General features: G+C 51.6%; 1 protein-coding gene across 2 annotated transcripts in view; it reads right to left on the bottom strand.

Annotated features, from left to right (window-relative positions):
• TRAPPC9 (trafficking protein particle complex subunit 9) overlaps positions 1-23438 on the bottom strand; it is a 712655-nt gene that overhangs the window by 150550 nt on the left and 538667 nt on the right. The window contains exon 20 of one of the 2 annotated variants that reach the window (XM_073018375.1): positions 22222-22375. In XM_073018375.1, coding sequence (XP_072874476.1) covers positions 22222-22375 — 154 coding nt within the window. Of the gene's footprint in view, positions 1-22131; positions 22376-23438 lie in introns of those variants that run through there. The other variant, XM_073018374.1, reaches the window with a different exon arrangement.

Genomic DNA, 23438 nt, shown 5'->3' on the forward strand with positions numbered 1-23438 from the left:
ATTCTCCAAACGAAATTTTCTCCATCTCATTACACACACGGCCCATGTCTGTTGAATTGATATGGCTACTGATAAATACTCTGCAATGAACTTTTAATTATCTTCTTTTGACCTGTGACAATCCTCATTCATTCAATAGTTAACAGGTAGCTACCTGAGCTAGGGTTTGGGGTTATGGAGCTGACTGTGACCCAACAGACGGCCCTTCAGAACACGGTGACCTCCAGCAATCACACTTCTGGGTTTATACCCAAAGAACTGAAAGCAGGGACTCAGGCAGATGTTTGCAAACCCATGTTCGCTGCAGTGATATTCACAATAGCCAAAGGGTGGAAGCAGCCAAAAGTCCGCCAATAGAGGAACCAATCAACAAAATGTGATCTATCCGCAGAACGGAATGTTATTCAGCCTTTAAAGAAAAGGAAATTTTGAAAACGTGCTACAACATGGATGAACCTTGAGGACATTATGCCAAGGGGAACAAGCCAGGTACAACAGGACGAACACTTATGATTCCACCGACCTGAGGCACCCACAGTGGTCAGATCCAGAGACAGAATGGAAGGTGGGCACCGGGGGCAGGGAGGCAAGGAATGGCAGGGAGCATTTCATGGGTGCCCAGTTTCAGTTTGGGAAGGTGAAAAAGTTCTGGAAGCAGATGGTGGTAATGGCTGCATGATAATTTGAAAATATTTAACACTCCTGAGCTGTACACTGAAGCATAGTTAAGATGGCAAATTTTCTTAAAATGCCGACCTAGGAGGGAGGCTATAATTAGGAAGCGGAGCGACGCTAAGGAAGCCCGGAGGAAGCCATAATCAGGGACAGAGAACTGAGAAATCTCACAGGGTAGGGCATTTGAGAAGACGGCCATGGCGGGAGCTTGGGAAGCTCTTGACAAGGACGGCCCCCCTGCGGCCCCCTCATCCTTCCTAAGCAACTTTGCAGGCAGCTTCCCCCAGTCAAGCATGCAGCCGCCCCGTGTGTTCATTCATGTTGCATCAATGGCCATTTTCTCCCTCAGCAGTCAGGCTGCATCTCTGCGAGAGGTGCCCCTTCTTGGGCAGTAGGCACAGGAAGCAACAACTGGGGATTGGGGTCCTGCCTTCTTGCATCTCCCACGATGAGGATGGAGGCCGCAGCCCCAGGCCTATTTTGAGTGCCAGCAGCAGCGAGGCACCCCTCAAGGAGGCAGTGCCCTGCAGCTCTCTTATCTTTTTGCAAAAGCAAATCCGTCTCTCCCTCAAGAAGCCAGCATAGGTGGAACCCAGTGGGTGCTTTGGATGTCCACGGTGTTTGGGACCTTAGGCATGAGCTGCGTGGCCCCTTCCCAAGCCCTAAGTCAAAACAGGGAGGTCAGGCCCTATGGGCATCTGGGCATTAGGGCTGTCCATTCAGAGCACCCCATCAGGGCTAAGGAGGTGCCCTGCTCCAGGCCCAGGGACATCTGCAGAGGTTGAGCTTGCTCCCTTCCACTGCACCCTTCTCAGGAGAAACAGCCGGGCCCAAGGACACCATGTCCGCCTGCCCAGGGCAGTCCACTCCCAGACTCGTGGTGAAACCAGGTTCCCAGACGTCTCCTGGGAGGGCCTTAGGATCCAGATATGTGGCAGGCTCACAGGCGGAGCGAGGGCTGGCCTGGCTGGGCGACGAGGGGTCAAAGGCCATTGTGAGGGGCCCCTTCCGGGTCTGTTTTCTCAGTTTTCAAATAGGGGAAGGCGAAGGCTTGTCTCCCTGAGGGACTGAGCACTCCTGGAAACATCTGTCCTCGTAACCCAGCACCTAGTTCAGCCGATTCAGGCCCCAAGTGAGGTTAGAAAACATCTGGCTGTCTGTGCCTGAGTGCTGGCGCTCGAGAAGGGACCACTATTCAGCTCAGTGGTTAGGCCACCTGCTTTCACTCCGGCTGAGGCGAAGGGGTCTCCATTCCCCTACCCCGCCCACAGCCAAGTTCCTGAGTAAGTGGCAACCCACGCTCAGTTTCCCAGAAATTTTATTTTCTTAAGAGGAGTTGCTTAGTATTAAGAGCTGATTGGCTGGGAAGGTCTGTGTCTTTATGAGCAGGGCATTGCAGGGTTTTATTTCCATGGATAATGAGTGAATTGTTTTTCTTCCTTTGAACCCACAGATTTGAACATCCCCATTTTAATGCTCAAGGCACCATATTAAATTACTCGTCAAGGTAAGGAATAAGAAAGTAAGGGAATCGCATCAGCCAAGATTAAAGAACTTTTCTGAAGGAAGGGGAGGAAGTGCAGCATGTGCCTGGCATGTCGGAGAGGCCCAGGGACACCTGGCCAGTGGTGAAGGGGCAGGTGCTCAGTCCAGGGGCCTGCACTTCACCGTCCCTGCAGTCTTGCTGGGTGAGGGCTGGAGCTAGGATGTGATCCCAGGGCTGTGTGGTTCCCATGCCTATGCTTCCCCATGCACGTGCTCATACACTCAGGCTGGGCCTTGTGCTGGATGCAGGGCCCCGAACCCAGCTCAGCGGCACATGCTGCACCCTCCTGGAGCTCCTGGTCTGGTGGCCATGGGCCGGGTGGGACTGGCTGCGCCCTGCTCCCTCCTGGGGCTCCCTGAATCCATGAGGCATCATCAAACTCGGGGTTCAAGGGCTTTTTAGAGGGCAGGCAAAAACTGCAGAGCCCACCATAACCCCATGGATCTGCACACTTGTGGGGGTGGGCAGACCAACAGCCAAGAGCTCACATCTCCAGGGTGCGTGCTGCAGGCAGGGCCCGCTCTAGCAGCTTACACGTGCTCAGTGATATAACGTTCATCATGGCATTACAAGGTAGGCATTATCTAATTTGCAGAGAAGGAAAGAGAGGCACAAAAAGGTCAAGAACCTGGCCAAGGCCACATGCCACACAGCAGCCCACTCTGACCCCAGAGGCTGCACTCTTAGCCACTGCCAACGGCCTCCAAGTTACAGAAACTGGGCAACAATACCAGGCCCCAATGTCATGTTTCTGTGTGAATATGTGCGTGCACGCCAGTGTACATGGGCACATATCCATATACAGGCCGCCACGAGCACATGCGGCGCAGCCCCGAGCCCCGCACAAAGGCAAGGCTGCTAAGAAGCTTCGAGGCCCTGCTCCTTCCCGGCCGGGGAAGTCTCCTGCACTGCTGTGCTGCTCTGGCCCCCACCCCAGCGTGGGGCCCTCTCTCCCCATGCAGTACCCAAGGGACATCACAATGGCTCACACCAGGACCCTCCCAGGAGAAGGTCAGGGCACAGGGAGGGAAGCCCCAAGGTGGCCCTGAGACTCCAGCTACCTCTCTCTGGAGAGGAGGTGAAGGAGAACCTGCTGCAGATGAACTGATGATGGTCTAGCTCTCAGGACTGTCTGTCCTCAAGAATCTCAGAGGCAGAGGCCTTAGGGCCCCACTAGGAGAGAAGAGATGCAGGAGAAAATGTGGAGACAGAGGAAGACGAAGAACAGGCCAGAGGGCTGGCCCTGGCCCTGCATACATTACGACGATGACATCTCCCAGTCACAGGTAACATGCACCACAGATTTGGGACAGACACCCACAGTTTATTTTCTTGGAAACAGTACAGTGCATTCCAAAACTGCTCAATTCCAGGGCTCCTAAGGTTGTCCCAGCCTGACCCACACCTGCTCCTAAACCACTCTGACTTTCCTCCACTGCAGAAGCGCATAGCAGCTTGGGCACTCCTCCACTATAGGAGCGCACCACGGCGCGGGCATCCCTCCGCTGTGGAAGCCGCACCACGGCGCGGGCATCCCTCCGCTGTGGAAGCCGCACCACGGCGCGGGCATCCCTCCGCTGTGGAAGCCGCACCACGGCGCGGGCATCCCTCCGCTGTGGAAGCCGCACCACGGCGCGGGCATCCCTCCGCTGTGGAAGCCGCACCAGTGAGCATCCCCCCACTGTGGAAGCCGCACCACGGCGCGGGCATCCCTCCGCTGTGGAAGCCGCACCACGGCGCGGGCATCCCTCCGCTGTGGAAGTGTGTCAAACCACAGGCACTCCTCTGCTGTAGAAGCTGCACCATCACTGGCACCCAGTCATCTATCAGCCGGGGAAGGGGCCCTGGGTGCAGTGTTCACAGCCTCAGTCCACGATGGCACCTCCTCTGGACAGAGGGAGTCCCCAGTGCCCGTTCTGCAGGTGATCAGGAGGATGAAAAGATAGAGGGGAAGGCTTTCAACCTTACTGATTCTACAGACCCTGTGGGAGTTAAAGAGTAACTCACTCTGCCCTCCAAGGGTTTACAAACCGGAGATGTGCCACGTTTCTCGTAGCCCCGGCGAGGGGCTCCTTCCTCTGTGCCCTACAGCCTTGCGAGATTCCTCTCCTGTGGAGCTTCAGGGACTCCATGCTAACTGTCCATTTCCACGTCTGTTTTCATAGTGGACTTGGAGATCCACATCCTCACCGCGGGTTGCAGACCTGGACGCACCCTGCTCTCTCCTTTCCAGGCTCTGTGCCCAGCTCTTCCTGGAATGTCCCTTCCCTTCTTCTGCCTGGTCAACTCCTCTCTTTCAGACCCAGCACAACCATACCCCTCAGGGGAGCCAACTGAGCACAGCCACATGGCTGCCCTGCCCTAGTGGTCTGCACAATGCTCTTTTGAGCCTGATCCAGCAACGCTGCAGTTGGCACTTGCATGTCTCTCTCCCTTGAGGCACTGTGAGCACCTTTCTGTGAAGCTCTCATGTCTCATGCAACTCCTGGGACCAAAAGTAGCTCCATAAACATGGACTAAATAATGTAATGAAAGCACACATGGCAAGTCCACATGAACGTAGCCATAAAGAAAAGGATGGTTTTCATCAAAAGCCGCCCTTCACCGGCAGTGCACCCACAACTCGTCTTCAGCATGAGGAAGAGAGTGGCTCCCTGATGATCTACCCTGGCACACCAGGAGGTAACTGATGCTGTCCCTCGGCACACAGCTGGCACACACAGCCAGTACCGTCTAACACGTGAGAGGACCGAGCCTCGGGAAGGACAAACAACTCGCTGGATTTGAGTGACAGGCAGGATGCTAGCCCCGGACTGGGATGTCGCTTAGCACCATGTGATGCTCACAGAGTGGAACTCCTCCCTGCCCACAGGGGCACCAGGCAGATGCAAGCCTGCTCCCAGATAATTCCGACCAGTCCTGTGGATTCTTCTGTGGCAACTGCTTGGTACCCGCATCCCTGCCCAGAGCCACCCTGCAGCTGCCTCCTCAATCCCTGTTACTCCATCGGCCACACCAGCCCTGCATGCTGTGACACTGCCAGCAGGAAAACACAGTCAGTGCCCTTTATGAGAATTCTTAGAGGTTTTGGGCAATTAATTTTGATTTAGGGCAAGCTTCTAGAAGGTCTCAGGCTGACTCAGGGCAGTCCCCTGCACTTTCTACCAGTCAAGTCCCTGCACCAACAAGACCCTCACCAAGCAGTGTGCAAAGTTGTTTCCCTCCCGAGGGCGGAAGCCCAGGAGTGGACCAATGCCAACCCCTGACGAGACCACTGGTCACTGTGCACACGACTGGGTGATCCTGGGGGATGCTGTCCTTTCCGGGAGGGGTCAGCTCTGCTGAGTCAGTTTGCCCCAAGCCCCCGCCCCACCATCGGCCTGGGCTCAGCCCCACTGCTGTGGGGCCCCAAGCATGCCACCCCTCCTAGGAAATGCCATCCCCTGCAGAGTGTGAGGGGACTGGACCCCGGGAACTAGAGTGCCTGCAGCAGAGGGAAGTGGGGCTGCCGCTTCTCTTTCCCTTGCAGCCACCACAGAACAGAGCAACTTCCTCTTCAGTAAAAAAGACATCAAATCTCCCTTCCTCTGCTCCTGACCAGACCCCTGCGAGCCATGCTGTGACTCACTCCAGTCAAAGGCAGGGGAGAGTGGAAATGTGTGTGCCGTGCTGGCAAGATGAGCTCAGTTTCAGTTTCTGGTTTCAGTGTTCAGCTGTCATCTCATGGCCAACATGGCTTACAGGCACATGAAGTCATGCTCAGAGCAGTGACCAATTCTCAGTGAAGAAAACGTTCCCACTGGCCCATTCTCAATCTCAGAGTCATCCAACCGGGTCCCAGAGTGGAAGGGGGAAGGGAAGACACGTCGGGACATGCCTGAGCTGTGGTGAGCACTACAGCCAAGTGCTGTGCACGTTCCCTTCAACCAGGTGGGGCCAGGACAGCTGCCACTCTCACTCAGGGAAAGAACCAGAAAGCGGAGGGCTCAACAATGTGTCCCGGGCTACTCAGGGACAGAACGGCCATCCCTGGAGCCGCTTTAACTCCAGAGACCAGGCTCTTTGCTGCAAAACGACATCTCCAGAGGAAAAGGACCTCCTCAAGAGCCCGTCTGCCAGACCGGCGACAATATGGAAGTGGAAAAGCATCCCTATTGACGAGGCGGTGGCACACAGGCATGCTCCCGCTCTGTGGTAATATTCTGCAGCAGGAAAGAGGAGAAAGAACATTGTCTATGAAATAATACGAAAAGTTTCCCAAGATATGCAGTAAGTGAAAAAAGCAAGATGCAAAATGTATACCTTTTGTGTAAAAAAAAATTGGGGTAAAAAGGGTGTGTTTCCATGTACTTATTATTTCAGAAATAAATTTTGTAAGTTTCTATAAGAAACAAACAAAAGTGGGCACTCTGGGAGGCGGGGAGGAAACAGGGCAGATGGGAAAGTCTATTTTTTAAAACAATTTTGAACCATGTGCACTTACTTAAAGTAATACAAAAATTAATATAACAAAAGTAAACAATAATGTGCCCTTGATAACACCATGAACAAAACTAAATGCTGACAGTTCGCTACAGGCCTGGGACGCTGGGACACAGCCGCGCTCGAGTGTGGCCTCACCCCGGTCAGAACTGAGAGGCTCTAGGGACGGAGGCAAGTCACTGACACATTTGGGCTCAAAACACACATATTTGTTTTTCTTTCTTTCTGTTTTCCCTCCTGATTCTCTTTGGAGTTTATTTTCACTTTCATGAAATTAAGACCTAGACTATGGCATATTACTCTCATTAAAAAGTCTCACACCAGGCTTTGGAGGCAGGCAGCAGCCCCGTGCCTGCAGAGCAGAGACCATGCCTAACAGGCCCGGTCAGGCTGAGAAGCTCTGCAGTGATTAGTCCGGGGAGCAAGTCCGCCTGTGAGTAATTACCAAGTTGCCAAATGGTGCTGGAGCTTTGGAAGCCATTCCAATAGCATATTTCTATATTAATTTGCTTTCGGACGTGAGCCATAAAATTATACAGCTGAGCTAATAAAGCTAATTACCTGCATGCATATCCGACTTCCTTTCAGCCCTGTAAGCCACCCAAACAGTCTTGCATCTCAGCCTGTGCACAAGAATGGCAAGGCTGGCTGATGGGTCAGTAGTGATTACAGCCACAGTTGTAATACTACAACATACAGTGGCAATGGTGGCAGTGATGGGGGTGGCTACTGTCTCTTAAATACATGGACCCTGGCATTTGGAGCAAGAGGTCAATCCATAATGATGAAGACAATAGTAGTTCCTATCATTATTGCCACCATAGAGAACATTTCCAAGGTGCTTGCTGTGAGGGATGCCCTGGGTATGTGTCCAACCCACATCTTCTCACTGCAATACTCACTACTTTCAAGCTAAGACTTCAGAATATGGTGGGTATGAGATAGGTACTGTTATTTTCATTTCAAAGATTTTTCTAGAAAACTGAGGCTCATAGAAAGAAAAAGAAAGCCAATGCCGCTAGCAAGTGACAGGGGCTAGGCCTGAACCCAGGCAGCCTGACCCCTGAGCCCACACTCTGCTCTCTGGCTTTCAGGGATTATTCGATATATTGTATTGATTCCTCACAGTAAACCTGGAAAGCCATGAGTCCCACTGGACAAAGATCCTGCTGTCCACAGGGCCAGGTTGTACCAGGGCCCCGCAGTTGGCCAGCAGTTGGGTCAGTGTCCACACTCAGCCTGGCCAGTGTTTTTCCAGCCCAGAGGGATGCCCAGCAGAGAGCTCTCCATGGTGCTGAAACAGCTGCCTCCCATCAAGGCTCTTCCTAGTCACTTGAGGATGAAGTTTCCAAATCGTCAACAGGTTTTTACCCCCACCTTCTGTCCCTGCCTTTCAGGAGACAGAGATGAAGACACTGGCAGCAGAACTGTGAAATCACTGCTGGGGCCAACCCAGGCTTCACTGAAGTCCCCTAACCCATGCCTACTGTTTAAGGACTGACATCCCTGTGTGCCTGAGCGCTAAGAAAACCCACGTCCCAGCCCAGCTCATGTTCTCATATCTGGAGCTGCCCACAGGCAGTTTCTAACGCCCTTGCAAAGAAATACAAATTCCTCTCACAGTGTCCTCCAAGCTTGCCACTTTCTGCCTCAGAGATGCGGCTGAGTTACTTGGAGTCCATTACAGTTTGCTCACATGTCCTGCTGGTCAAACACCTGTGAAGGCAGTGAGCCGTGAGGTCCAGGGGCTGGGGCTATCTCTGCTCAGTTTAACCTTTCTCTGCCATCCCTGCTCAAACCAGCAAGGTCAATGAGGAGGCAGCCCCACCTTCCCAACTGCTTAGCTTCTGGGCCTTCCCATGGGAAAATATTACTTCGAAGAACAGAAAACATGCAATCCAATCCACTAAAGAAAGAATTCAGAGGACTGCTTGTGGTTCCAAGCCCTGGGAGAGGAAGGGACAGTGCCCTGGTCACCGCCACACGATACAGGCTCCATAAATGCCTGCTGCTTTTCACTGAGCACCTGTGATGTGTCAGTTACCTACAGATCATCCCACTTAGTCCTCACAACAACTTCAGGTTTAGGAAGCCTCCTTGGGGATATAAGGTAATGCTCCCAAAGCCACACAGCCAGAAGGGGGTAGATTCAAACTCACCCCAGTGGGGACTCAAATTTGGGGTCTGTTGCTCCAAGAGCAGTGCCCCCTTCCCTGTCCAGACTCCTCTCACGAATCCATGTTTCCAGCACAACCAGCCTGAAGTCCACAGTGTGCCAGAGTGACAGGGTCAGGAGCTCACCTTCAAAGTAGCACTAAAGGCACAGAGACTTTTGGGTACTGTGGAATTTTAGAGGCACTTGTGTTGGCCCCTTGAAGAGCCCCTTGGACTCAGAAAGCCTTTTTCTCCTGTGGGGTCACATATGGAAGTTTTCTGGAGGAGGACATAAGGCAGTGGGAACACAGATGTGCTCTGCATTATTGGCTTAGGCCAATAACGATGTCTGCTCATCCCCTGCCAGTGAGATGGTGATGCGTAACTCTAGGAGTAAGTGGCCTGCGCAAGTGGGGCTCCTCCTAGAAGAGGGGCAAGGGGTGGTGACTTGCCCAGGAAGAGGAGCCCCAAATCTGGTAGGCAGGGAGCCCCAGCACAGCACTTGGTAGGCTGCCCCTTGGCCCTATGCCTCACTCCCACTGTAGCGCCAGCCACCCTGGGCTCCAGATACTTGTGGCCATGGCTGATTTCCCAAACTAGAAACTGGTGAGCATCCTGAGGATACGAGGGAAGTTTACTGTCTCCAAGTCCCTAATTCATTTCCACAGAGTTGGCAGGAAGTACAAGTCAACTGAATGAATGATTTTTTTTTCCAGGGATGATGCAGAAGGAACCTGATGGTTGCTTTCAGCTACCACCTATGCAAGGCCAGTTTATCAACGAATGTCCACCCACACAAGCTTGTGTCCGGGAACATTTACTGAGCACCTACTCTGTAGCTGGCATTGGAGGAAGCCATGCTTCCTCGGAGTAGTGGTCTTATGTGTGTGTTCAGCCCACAAAGATTACACAGCATGCTCAACTCAGAGCCACATTCGAGCCTCATGCCCACCACATGCAAGATGCAGAGGAGGTAGCTCTTCTGCAAAGGGGAAACTGAGGTTTACAAAAGTTGCATATGTCATACCCCGCTCTATCCAACAGTATGAGAACTCAATCCCTTCCGTAAGTTAAAAAATCTGGCTTGAAGAGAAAAAAACACACATTGAAAAAACAGAAACAGACCAGGTGCAGTGGCTCACGCCTGTAATCCCAGCACTTTGGGAGGCCGAGGTGGGTGGATCACCCGAGGTCAGGAGTTCAAGATGAGCCTGGCCAACATGGTGAAACCCTGTCTCCACTAAAAATACAAAAATTAGCCAGGCATGGTGGTGAGCGCCTGTCATCTCAGCTACTTGGGAGGCTGAGGCAGAACTGCTTGAACCCAGGAGGCAGAGACTGCAGTGAGCCAAGATCGCGCCATTACACTCCAGCCTGGGCAACAAGAACAAAATTCCGTCTCAAAAAAAAAAAAAAAAAAAAAAAAAAATTAAAAAAACAGAAACAAACAAAAAAGGATATTTAGTTGACCCTTGAACAGCATGGGGTCAGGGGTGCCTACCGCCTACACAGTCAAAAATCCACATGTAATTTTTGACTCCACCAAAACTTAACTACTAATAGCCTACTGTTGACCCCAAGTCTTACAGATAACATAAACAGTCCATTAACACGTATTTTGCATGTTGTATGTATTACGTACTATATTCTTATAATAAAGTAAGCTAGAGAAAAGAAAACATTAAGAAAATCATGAGGAAGAGAGGACACATTTCCTATTCATGAAGTGAAAGTGGACCATAATAAAGGCCTTCATCCTTATCTTCACCTTGCGTAGGTGGAAGGGGAGGACGAGGAGGCACTGGTCTTGCTATCTCTGGGGTAGCAGAGGTGGAAGAAAATCTATACTTAAGTGGACCCACATAGTTCACACCCGTGTTGTTCAATGGTCAACTGTGCCCTGAGCTATACTGGATACTTCCATAATTACCCACAAGAGAGAGGCCCCATCCTATCTTCCTTCTCTGCAAACTGCAGGGTTCAGAGAAGGGTCACTGCTCTGGTTTTCCACTGTAACCCTTTAGAGCAGAAATGAGTTTCACAAGTCAGGTAACCTACACACCAGCAAGAATCCTGTCCCTTGCTGGCTTCCTTCATTCCAACTCGACACCCTTTAAAGGCCTCACCAAGGGCTGAGGGCAGGAGGCCAGGAGAGAAAGCAGAAACAGACCTGTACTGCCCTATATGTACATTTGGAGACTCTTGTGCCTAATTTCCAAAGGCAGGGAGCACAACCCCACAGAACCAAACATGTTTTAGACACACAAGGCCAGGCCAGGAGCAGGTGGAAAGGAAGACTTCATTCCACCATTTGATCAGAGCCATCCGTCCTCCTTACGGTGAAGGTGATCCCGTTGCTCGCTGGGTCAAAACCCTTCACGGTGACCCACTGCTTTCAGGACAAAGTCCCAACACCCCAGCACAATCCACAAGCTCCCGCACAGCTTGCTTTTCCTGTTGCCCTTTCCCCTTTTAGACCCTGAGCCCGTGTGCGTCTGGGTCTTCGCTTCCAGAGATGCGGCTGTTTGCTGTCTTTGCTCGGCTTCCCCTCTACCTGGAGCACCCTTAGCCTTGTCGTTCTGGTGGACACCCCCATCTTCTAGAGCTCAAACATTGCCTTACCTGGGATGTCCCCACCCTGGAAACCAACCCTTCTGTCCTCCCTGGCTGTTGCCGCTGCACCCTGCAGAGCACCCGTCCTGTCCTTGCTGTGTTAGGTGCTGGGGATTCAGAGACCAAGGTGGGGGCCTCCCTATGTTTACGAAGCCCAGCCTCCTGGGCAAGTATTATATCCTATTTATTATCAGTAGTCAGTCTTCCTTATTTATCACATTATTTAATCAATATTTGTACAGAGCCTTTTTGTTTACAAACATTTTCACGCATGCCATCTCAATTAATCTCCATGTCTTGGGAACTATGAGTGTTCACTTCCGAATCTTTGAAAAACCCAGCCAGATGCAAAGCAAATGCACAAGGTTAGTAAAACACCTTCCCTGTCATTTTCTGCGAGGCCATTAGCAGTAAAATATTTGGTAATGTACCACAGTCAAAGACCATTTGAAACCATGGGGCAGCTTTGAGATCCTGTCTATATTTATATGACTGAAGTCTGCCATGACCTGGTTTGGCATTTTAGGAAAAAATGATTGCTCGGTTCACTCTGCTCCTGGGGAACGTGAAGCCAGATGGGAATCTGTGAGGTTCTCTTCAGAACCTGTAGACCTGAGGTGTGTGAGCCTGATCTCTCAAAAAAAAAAAAAAAAAAAAAGTAAGTGCTATGCTCAGAACATTTGGTGAGTATCCAAAGTCTACAGAGCAAAAGCTTGAGCTCTGTCATGGAGAATTTGGTGTGAAGGTTTTCACACTCGACTTGGGTTGAGCATCATGAAGTGGGTGCTCTGGGGTGGGGGTGCCTTCAGACGGATCATCTCTCCCTGCTGGAAAATAGGCTGTTTGCATCCCATGCACAAACTCAGGAGTGAACGACTACAGGTGCAGGGGCTCAGCCCAGCCCCACTTCAGATCAAATAAATTAGCGAATTGTCATAAACAGAAATTACACTAATGGAAAGACTGCTTTAAATGATTAATGAGCCTCTTTGCCATGACTTTGTTTTCTAATTTGCATCATGAACTTTCAGAATGCTGATGCTCTTGCTGCTCTCATTTCAGTAAGTGCCCCCAGCATCTCGGCTGAGTTCCCTGGTGTCAGAGACCCAACTGGACAGAAGACGTCACGCAGTGGGGTGTGCTGCCAAGAGGAGAGGTCTGCAATTGGCTCACTGCTGCAAATCTTGCTTGGGTGAGACTATTCCAGAGTCCCACAATGGAGAGCGGGTGAAATGGACAGAGTTCTGCATGGGGCGATGGGTACTAATCAGTGGTGAGACCCAGGAATGCTGCCATCTCCATAGGCTTCCTCTGGTAAGTGGGGATAATGCGAGGCCATGGCAGAAGCCAGAGGCTCTTGTGCTCTTCCTAGATGGAGCTGAGCACACAGCACTGAGGGCAGCAGTTGCTCGTGCCTCCCGCTCTGCCACGGACCAGCTGGGTGACCTACAACAAGCGAGGTGACCTCGCTGGGCCTCCCTGTTTTCTCATCTGTGCAACGTGGATAAAACTACTTCAGAGAGTTGTTGTGAAAGTCAAGGGAATAAATCTATATAAATTGCCCAGAACGGTACCTGGCATCTAGTAAGTGCCATATGGGTTTTAGCTGTTACTTAAGCTCTGTAATTTTATGATTCGATTACATAAGCTACGCATGCGCACAATAATCATCACGATAAAAATACAGTGTGTATATGTCCAACATGTACCTGATCACACAAACACAACGCACGTCGATCCATGTGCATGTTCACAAACACATGCATGCACACACACGAAGATGGAAACGGTGCCATGAATGCTGGGAAAGGCCCTTCCCCACTCTCATGATCCAGATCTGAAGTCTGTGTTGCCTATGTGTCAAACCCCGACTACTTTCGAAGTCATTCCAAGATGTGCAAGGGCACCAGATTTGGATTTGTGGGAGGCAGCAATCAAATCTGTGCCTTTCCCACCTTACCCCCCAGCCCATCGAAGTCCAAACAGCCAGGGTGACGTGACGGCCTTGTTGGCTGGCAAGGCAGGACGTCTCTCTGTGGCTGGCAGGGCTTCCCTGCTACGGGAGATTAAAGGCCTCAGAACCACGTTATTACAAACAGCTATAAAAGCCAAATTCCCTCAAGGCAGATACAAAATGCAACCCTGCATTTTACTTAAAATGATCAAGGAATCAGCTGTACTGATGGCAAGAGCCATTTATAGTAAAATTCATTTAGAGAAAACTATTTCTCCAAACATAACGATTAGAAAAACACAGTGTGCTATGTTTTTAAAGAATCTTGTTTAAAGACATTTAATTTTTTTCAGGAGATATGACAGAGCTCCATTAGGAAGCATATCTGAGAATAGGCCAGAAGCCACTGTGAGAGGCCGAAGGGTGGGCCCACACAGCCCAGGTCAAGTGCTTGAGTCCCGCCTCTGTCCTGAAAGGGAGGACAGGTCAGCTGAAGGCAACTCCTCCTTACTGGAAAGAAGGCAGTCTTAAAAATGGAGAACAAAGCCCAGTGTGACTGTATTCTAGGTGGGATCATCCAAACAGGGCCACTGTGCTTAAAAATCCTTACGCTGTCCTGCTTGTGAAGCCCAAATAAAACTGACAAATACTGACGCTCCTGTGGAGCCTCTTCATTTTGCAGAGGGTGACTGTTGTCTGTAAGACTCAACACCCCTCGGCAATGCACAGCCTGAGACCCAAGCTGTGCTTGGGCTCCCTGTGCCTGGGAAGTCAGCTGCTCGAGGACACGAGGCCCCCTGTACCGAGGTCATGGTTACACTGTTCACATCCCTCCATTCTCCAAGTCATATCTGTTCATTTGGCCTCTGCATTTCACAGATATTCCACTCCCATCCCCTACACTGGGTATCTAAAGCCGTTTGCCTTGGGCTTCTCCAGCCTGTGCCTCACTCTCAAAGCAGCCAAATTGGTTAAAAATGCTCCTCCAGACAGAATGGAGGAGGCGGATGCTTATCAGCTTGGTGGGAAGAGATTGCCCAGACAACCCAGGTCATTCGCCTTCATGGGGATCAAACTGTTGCACCCAATTCTTCCTACTCCAACTTACACAGCTGGATTCTGATACCTCAGCAAGCCTTGTACCAGTCCCTGAAATGCTCTCCAAAGGGTGATTTGCAACAAAAACAAGGATAATGAAAGGGTGAGTTGACCCTAGGCTTGCCCAAGGCATGCCCCTCCCCCTGCTTCCACCATAGACGGTCTGTGCAGGGCTGCCTCTGGAAAAGGAGCCAAGCTGTGCTGCAGACTCATCTTGTGAGTTGCAGCTCCTTTCACACATTCATCACGGCACTAGGCATAGCGCAACTGAGCTGGTAGCCATTCTGTTTGCTGTGTCATTGAAATGGAAACTATTCATTCAACAAATCATTTTAGGCTGGGCATGGTGGCTCATACCTATAATCCCAGGACTTTGGGAGGCCGAAGTGGGCAGATTACCCAAGGTCAGGAGTTTGAGACCAGCCTGACCAAAATGGTGAAACCCCATCTGTACTAAAAATACAAAAATGAGCCAGGCATGGTGGCAGGTGCTTGTAGTCCCAGCTACCCAGGAGGCGGAGGTTGCAGTGAACCAAGATCACACCATTGCACTCCAGCCTGGGTGACAAGTGTGAAACTCTATCTCAAAAAATAAAACAAAAAACAAACAGTTTTCATACCTATGTGCTAGCTACAGGTACCTGGGCAAGCAAAAGAGAATACACATTATCAGAGCATGGTCCACATCTGATTTTGAGCATCTGGTGTGCCCTGGTGTTCAGTCCAACCTCTGGCACATGGTAGCTCCTCAGTAACAGCTGTTGGATGAACAGGATTCCACCTGACCTCAAGACGGCACAATCTGGCAAGGGAGAAAACCTGCAGAAAAAACTCATTTTCCGTACTACTTAAAGACTGTAACTAACAATAAAGTAGTGGGTGTCACAGGAGCCCAAGGGAAGGGGCTGTTGCAGCCAGGGCGAGATGGGAGGGAGGCTGATGGCAGAGAAGGCTCTGAGGAGCAGACAGTGAGGTCCATTCTGAAGGATGAGTGAGGAGGACCTCACCTGAGGTCAGGTCGTAGCGTGGCATGAGGTCTCCCAGCAGGAAACGGGCAAGGGGGATTCACATTTGCTGATGCCTTCCAGGGCCAGGAGCTATGTCTGCACCTTGCAGGTGTGACCTCAGTTGAAGCAGTCAACGGGAAAATAACAAGTTTTGGGATCCCGACTATCCTTCTAGTTGCACAATCTCTGGTGAGTTACTGAACTTCTAAAATTTATTTATTTTTCTGAAAGGGGTAGATACTACCTGCTTTGCAGATTTGGGGTAAGGAAAATGCTTCTGCTCACCCATAGGTGATCAGAAAGGCCAATGATTCTTAGAACTCATCCTGACAGCAACGGTCTGCAGCAGGTTTTGTCACACCAGCTGCACAGTTGAGGACGTGGCCCTCAGGTCACATGGCCTCCCCTTCTGGATGCTGGAAGTGGCAGGGCCGTCCTACCCCAGAGTCAAATAGAGAAGATTTCTAGATCATGTGGTAAAGGCTATGATCTGCTATTAACAGAGTTCACAGAGAGTTGGCTATGCTAAGGTTCCCCAAGTTCCGTAAAATAGTCCAGTATTGGTAGCTGGAGGGTAAGAAGAAGGTTAAAAGAAGAGGGTTCCAAGGAGCTGAAAGGAAGGGTAGGTTTCATCCAAAAAAGCATTGCTGTATAGCAAATACGTCCGGCTCTCTGGGCCAGATGCTGCCTGTACCAGGAAGAGATGTCCCTGCCCTCCAGGGAAACCACACAGACATTACAAACAAGCATGCTTTTATCAAGCAGGAGAGGTCTGGGTTGAGGGGCTGGGGGGAAGGAGTCTCTTTAAAATCAGTAGGCTAATGTGGGCAAGAAAGCCTAGGAAATGTGGAAGAAAGGGCTTAAGAGATTTGTGAGCATGAGGAGTCCTTTGTGAAAACTTTGATCCTGGGATAGAATAAGGATAAATGCACGAAGACAGCAGAAGCCCTCCGACTTGGCGTATGCATGACAGGGAGGGACACAGGGAGAGTGCTTCCCCTGAGTGTACCACAGGAGCAGGGACTCGCCCTGTGCAGCTCTGGGGAAGCAGAAGCCCTTGCGGTCCCCACTTTGTGATGAGAACAGAGAAGCAGAGAGAGAAGCTGGCCATGACCAAGGTCACCTGGGGCAGGGACTGGTGGGAGAAAGGCAGGGACCTGCCTGTGTCTGATCAGGTTTCCCGGCCTCTCATGGGATACGCAGCCCCAGGCTTGGTGGCAGGTAGTGAGGGCAGCTTGCTATACAGTAGCTAACACACAGCAACCACACAAGAAGTGGTTTTCATAGTCATAACAACAAGAAGAATGATAAATAGGGTTTAGGAAAAGAGATTTCCTAAAGAAAAAAAGGGTATCCGGCTGGGCGCAGTGGCTCATGCTTGTAATCCCAGCACTTTGGGAGGCCGAGGCGGGCGGATCACGAGGTCAGGAGATTGAGACCATTCTGGCCAACATGGTGAAACCCTGTCTCTACTAAAATACAAAAAAATTAGTCAGGCGTGTTGGTGCGCAACTGTAGTCCCAGCTACTCGGGAGGTTGAGGCAGGGGAAACTCCTGAACCCAGGAGGCAGAGATCACAGTGAGCCGAGATTGTGCCACTGTATTCCAGCCTGGTGACAAAGTGAGACTCTGCCTCAAAAAAAAAAAAAAAAAAAGAGAGAGAAAAAAGGAAAAAGAAGAAAAGAAAAAAGGGTACCTAACCCATTAGCTCATCCGGTCCGGCCCAGCACCAGAATGTGAACGCCCCCCGAAGCAGGAAGGCTGACCATCCTGGGCCACCTCCCCCATAACAGGTTGCCCTGTCCACAGCAGGGACAGGACCTCGTGCCCGGCCAGTGCCTTGGGACACGATCCTAGGTGTCTTCATGGTAATTTCTCTGGCCCTGGGCTCCTTATGATAAACCTGCCTGGTCTCAGAGTGGGAGAAGGAGCTGGTCAGCAGGGCTGGGGGCTACTCAGAGGCCACCCACAGCCCTCCAGCACTCTAGGAGGAGTGCCTGGGGGTGCCCACTCACACACGGGGGCTGAAGGAAGGGACAAGAACAAGGAGACTACTAAGTTTAACCCTCTGTTTCGACAGAAATTAAGTAGGGAAGGACATGGGGGAGGGGCAGGAGGGAGAGATGGGGGAAGAGAGGATTGGGAAGGAGAGGGGAAGGGACAGGCGCTCAGAGGCCACCCCTGTCTGAACCCTGCAGATTCTCGGGGATGAGTGGTCGCCTTTGCACTTTCTTCCCACGCTGCTCCCTTGGTTCAAGCCCTCGTAGTCCCTCGACGCTTTTCTCCTGGGTGCTCCGTTCGCTCAGGCCCTCCCAGTTCCTGACTTAGAGCTGCTCATGCAGTGGCTCCTCAACCCACCAGCGTCCCCAGGGGCGCTTGCGTCTTTGCAACCCACTTGTCACACTGTGGCCAGCGTGGCTTTCTAAGACATCAATCTGGCCATGCTCATAGTCTGCCTTCTGGGTCCCGTGCCGAGGACAGCATGCCACATGCTGCGCCCTGGGCCTGGGCCCTCTCCGGGAATGGGCTGAGATCTCCACCCACTCCTGCCGGCCTCGACCTGAGGGAAGCTCCCATCGGCCCCATAACACTGCACTGCAAGTACCCACCTCTGTACCTTCCCTCCCCTTCCACGGGGGCATCTCCACCTCTGTACCTTCCCTCCCCTTCCACGGGGGCATCTCCACCTCTGTACCTTCCCTCCCCTTCCACGGGGGCATCTCCACCTCTGTACCTTCCCTCCCCTTCCACGGGGGCATCTCCACCTCTGTACCTTCCCTCCCCTTCCACGGCGGCATCTCCACCTCTGTACCTTCCCTCCCCTTCGACGGGGGCATCTCCACCTCTGTACCTTCCCTCCCCTTCGACGGGGGCATCTCCACCTCTGTACCTTCCCTCCCCTTCCACGGGGGCATCTCCACCTCTGTACCTTCCCTCCCCTTCCACGGGGGCATCTCCACCTCTGTACCTTCCCTCCCCTTCCACGGGGGCATCTCCACCTCTGTACCTTCCCTCCCCTTCCACGGGGGCATCTCCACCTCTGTACCTTCCCTCCCCTTCCACGGGGGCATCTCCACCTCTGTACCTTCCCTCCCCTTCCACGGCGGCATCTCCACCTCTGTACCTTCCCTCCCCTTCCACGGGGGCATCTCCACCTCTGTACCTTCCCTCCCCTTCCACGGGGGCATCTCCACCTCTGTACCTTCCCTCCCCTTCCACGGGGGCATCTCCACCTCTGTACCTTCCCTCCCCTTCCACGGGGGCATCTCCACCTCTGTACCTTCCCTCCCCTTCCACGGGGGCATCTCCACCTCTGTACCTTCCCTCCCCTTCGACGGGGGCATCTCCACCTCTGTACCTTCCCTCCCCTTCGACGGGGGCATCTCCACCTCTGTACCTTCCCTCCCCTTCGACGGGGGCATCTCCACCTCTGTACCTTCCCTCCCCTTCGACGGGGGCATCTCCACCTCTGTACCTTCCCTCCCCTTCCACGGGGGCATCTCCACCTCTGTACCTTCCCTCCCCTTCCACGGGGGCATCTCCACCTCTGTACCTTCCCTCCCCTTCGACGGGGGCATCTCCACCTCTGTATCTTCCCCTCCCCTTCGACGGGGGCATCTCCACCTCTGTATCTTCCCCTCCCCTTCGATGGGGGCATCTCCAGGGCTCACCTCCTACGCACAAGCAAATCTGTATCATATCTGTCATTAACAGGTGAAGAGTGGGGCGAGAGCTCCCGGCAGCCCCGGGCTGCCCATCGTGTCATTGTAGATGCTGCGTAGACAGGTGTACATCTACCCAGTGCAAGATCCCCAATTTCCTTTGAAATGCATCTACTCAGACCCATGCGCTATAGGTGGGCAATTGCTACAACTATGGATGGGTGTCAAATTAAGCCTCGATGTTCGCACAAAGTCGAAATGTTTAGAAAATATTATTAAAATGTATAATGAAATTATTAGCCAATTCAATCTTTGGTCTTTCCATCTGCTTGAATTCAGGTTTACAATAGCAAAATTCTGCTATTCCTCTGACGCCAGATGTCATTAACAGATGAGAGTGGGGGGGAGGGAGAGGGGAGGGAGAGGAGAGGGAGAGAAAGAGAGGGAGGGAGGGAGGGAGGGAGGAAGAGGGAGAGAGAGAGAGAGAGAATGTCCTTAATGTTAACTCTCTTTCACTAAATGTGCCTACAGGGACAATCAAGCTCTCAGAAACTTCCCATCAGAAAATGCATGGGGCAGGTGTGCTCAGCACATGGTAGACAATCAATAAATATGTGTCACATGAATTATTAAGCAAATATACAGAAAATAGAGAAGTCAAATGCAAAGACATTTTGTACTTTTTTGATACTGGTTTTCAAAGAACACAAGAGTTCTGTGGGCCACTATCATCCCATTTGAAGGCAGCATGTGCTGGGCGGGGACTGCAGGCTGCGGACAAGCTACGGGGTGCAGGAGCTGGCCACGCCACTTTCTCTTTGTAAAGTGGAGTCGCAGTTTTCATCTGCAAGACAGGAGGACGGGATGATGAAACCACCCCAGGAGTCAGGTTGCTGACAACGGCGACACGGCCCAGGGCAGCACCAGCCCAGGGTGGTGTCTGGGAGGCAGCAGCTCTGACACTAGCAGGATGCCCCTGTGTGCCCAGCACAATGAGACCCTGGGAGGGGGAGGGGAGGGCTCAAACTCTGTGAAGTGTGGGGACACAGAGGTCAAAATCCCAACCATCCTAGGGCTCTGGCTTTTATCTGAGCACAGAGAGAGATCATTCAGGAGAATGAATAATCTCCTGCCAGGCACACGATGCACCTGCCCCTTCCTCCACTGGTGCTGCTGGCGCTGAGCTGGGGCTGCATCAGACCCATCCAGGACCGCTTTGCTCTGCACGGGGCTCCCGGCCAGAAGCTGAATCTCAGAGCCCGAGTGAGAGATGCCTCCTGCCTCACATAGAGCCTCTCCAACCCTCAGCCTATCAGAAAGACCCAACAGAAAGACAGAAAGATTACCAGAAACATGGGCCCATCAGAAAGACCCAAGACCCAGCATAGATGCCAGGAGGTAAGCGCCAGGGGTCCCTCCTTTCCCCAGCCTGACAGTGTGGGAGTTGTCTGTGGAGCCTTCTCGTTTGAAGTCTGAGACTTGAGGGGTGAGTACTTTGCCAGCAAACTTACCTGGGTTGGTCCCTGGCCCTACCCCTCATGGCTGAGACTCAATTTCCTCCATGGGAGCCACAGTGCTGGTCAGGGAGATGTGGAGGAGATAAATGGGGTGATGGGTGGGAACCAGTCTGACTTGCTTCCTTGCTATGGCATTTTGCTTGTTAAGAACTGGCTGAACCCTGACTTTGTGCTGAGCTCTGAGGGGAATGCAAGGGAAAGACAACTCCCATTATCCCCACCTTTTTACTTCTCTCTGTACCAGAGACAAACGCCTGTAACTCCACAACAGACTGCTCCTGTTCACTCCGTGAGTCCCCAAGCACTCTGTTTTTCGTGTCTGGTTCACAAAACCTTCCATCTACATGTAAAGTCCTTATTTTCTCACAAACTCTTTGGAGACAGTGGGTCTGCCAGGCCCAAAATCCCTTTAGCTTGAACAAAGGAATTGACCTCAGGTTCTGGAACCTGTGCTGTGTAGAGTGAGGACCCTTTCAGAATCCAGGAGGCCATCTGGAAGGATCCCAGATCACACAATGGAGCAATGTGTGTACCCCCATGTCTCCAGAATGTGTGCATGACTGAGGTCACTAACAGACGTTCCCATCAGAGCTGCCCCCTCCCTGGAGATGGGCTCTCATGCCTCAGTATTTTGAGGCTATTTCCTACCTTTGTCCCTGTAACAAACTTCTATCCACTTCCAGCAGCCACTCAACAGCTTCACTCTCTCTATGAAGCCTTCCTTGAATGCCCCCACTCAGTGGCTTCTGAACCTACAGCACTCGGCAGGGGGCTCTGTCCTTGCTCCCCAGCAGTGTTTAATTTCCAGAGGACACAGCCGCTTCCTATTAGACAAACAACTGCATGGAGACCTTGTCTTTGCATCTCAGCCTTTTAAATGCCTTGCAGAACGCCTGACTCAAAAGGAGGTGCTCTCCAAAGATGGCTGAACAAACAAATGAGGGAACCTGGGCTTCTCCAGAGCGCTGGGTCAGTCAGCGGAGTGTCTGCGAGGAGTCAGGCATTGATCTGAAGTCCAGACCAGGCTCCGTGACTTTGTGAAACACTGTGTTTATAGCACAAAATCCTTCTGAAAACTCTCTTCGCCTATTCAAAACGGCATCTTCATGCCTCGGTAAGCTGTACAATCCGATTTCAGTTTCTCAGACAATTGCGCTCGTGTTTTCAGCTGTCAGTCTGTGAACCCCCCGAGCCCGGCACTGATAGGTGGCCATTAGAACCTGTCACTAACATGAATATCAACACTGGCAAGAAGCATGTGATCCAAAGACTAGAGCACCACCGGCTCCGAGAAGACCTTTCCTCGTCCCCAATCAATACTGCTCTGAGTCGGCCTTTGAAGCGTTAAGAGGTTAAGGAAATGCCAAGCCTTTGGTCCACATCTCCTTGCCACAGCATTTCTGAGCTATCTGTGGTGAAAATTCAATAGCTAAGACCCTCACGGGTCTTTCTTAGAGGTCAGAACCCTGAGCAAAGGTGCCCCCAGGCCCAGGTGGCCCCTGGAAAAGGATATGATTCTCCAGCAGATGCCCAGCTTACTGTGGATCTCCAGGCCTCGGGCTTCCCGCCGCTCTTCCTCCAGCTGCTTGGGGTTTGCAAACTGCCCCTTCTCCCCAGGGGACTCCGGGAAACTCTCAAAGTTGAACTTGTCCACTTGAATAGCCATTCTACGAGAAAGCGGAAAACACAGCAGAGAATTCATCAGCAGGGCAATTTCTGTCGGTTGTTGGAGAATCAGCACATGCCAGCGTGAGACACTATAATGAATCATTATCGTTAGTAATTCATAATGGATTCATTCCAAGAAAATGAAATAATAGACTCCCAAGGTGGCCCTGACTTCAGAGCTGGTTCAACACACAATTTGGAGCTGAAGACACAGTCATTGCTTCAAACCTCTGGGAAGACCTGTGTTACCCCAGACAAAAATTTCAGTTCCATAACACAGCAAGGCAGGGAAGAACCAATGTGCCATAGACAGTGAGCTGGATGGCGACTTACAGTCCTGTGCAGACAGTCAAAGAGAACGCTGACAATTATTTAACCCTGGGGACCCATCGGCCCACTGGGAACTTCCTGTTTATCCTCTGCTGCCTGCCTCCTCCCCCCACCCTTTCCTTCTCAGGCAGGTGGGCGTGCCCCTCCCACAGCCCCCCTCAGCTCTCATTTAGAATGGCTGTATTTACTCAATGTCTGTACCCTCATTGTATCTAGGAAATAATTAGCTTGCTTTTGATTTTATAGGTTCACAGGCGGAAGGGACTTGCCTTGTATCAGATGAGACTTTAGACTGTGGACTTTTGAGTTAATGCTGAAATTAGTTAAGACTTTGGGGGACTGTTGGGAAGGCATGATTTGTTTTGAAATGTGAAGATATGAGATTTGGGAGGGCCAGGGGCAGAATGATATAGCTTGGCTGTGTTCCCACCCAAATCTCATCTTGAACTGTACTCCCATAATTCCCACGTGTTGTGGAAGGGACCTGGTGGGAGATAATTGAACCATGGGGCCAGTTTCCCCCATACTGTTCTCATGGTAGTGGATAAATCTCACAAAATCTGACGGTTTTATAAGGGGGAGTTTCCCACTGCCATCCATGTACAACGTGACTTGCTCCTCCTTGCCTTCCACCATGATTGTGAGGCTTCCCCAGCAATGTGGAACTGTAAATCCAATTAAACCTCTTTCTTTTCTAAATTTCCCAGTCTCGGGTACGTCTTCATCAGCAGT

Source organism: Chlorocebus sabaeus, chromosome 8 (genome assembly GCF_047675955.1).
Source record: "Chlorocebus sabaeus isolate Y175 chromosome 8, mChlSab1.0.hap1, whole genome shotgun sequence".
In the NCBI taxonomy this organism is placed as follows: Eukaryota; Metazoa; Chordata; class Mammalia; order Primates; family Cercopithecidae; genus Chlorocebus; species Chlorocebus sabaeus.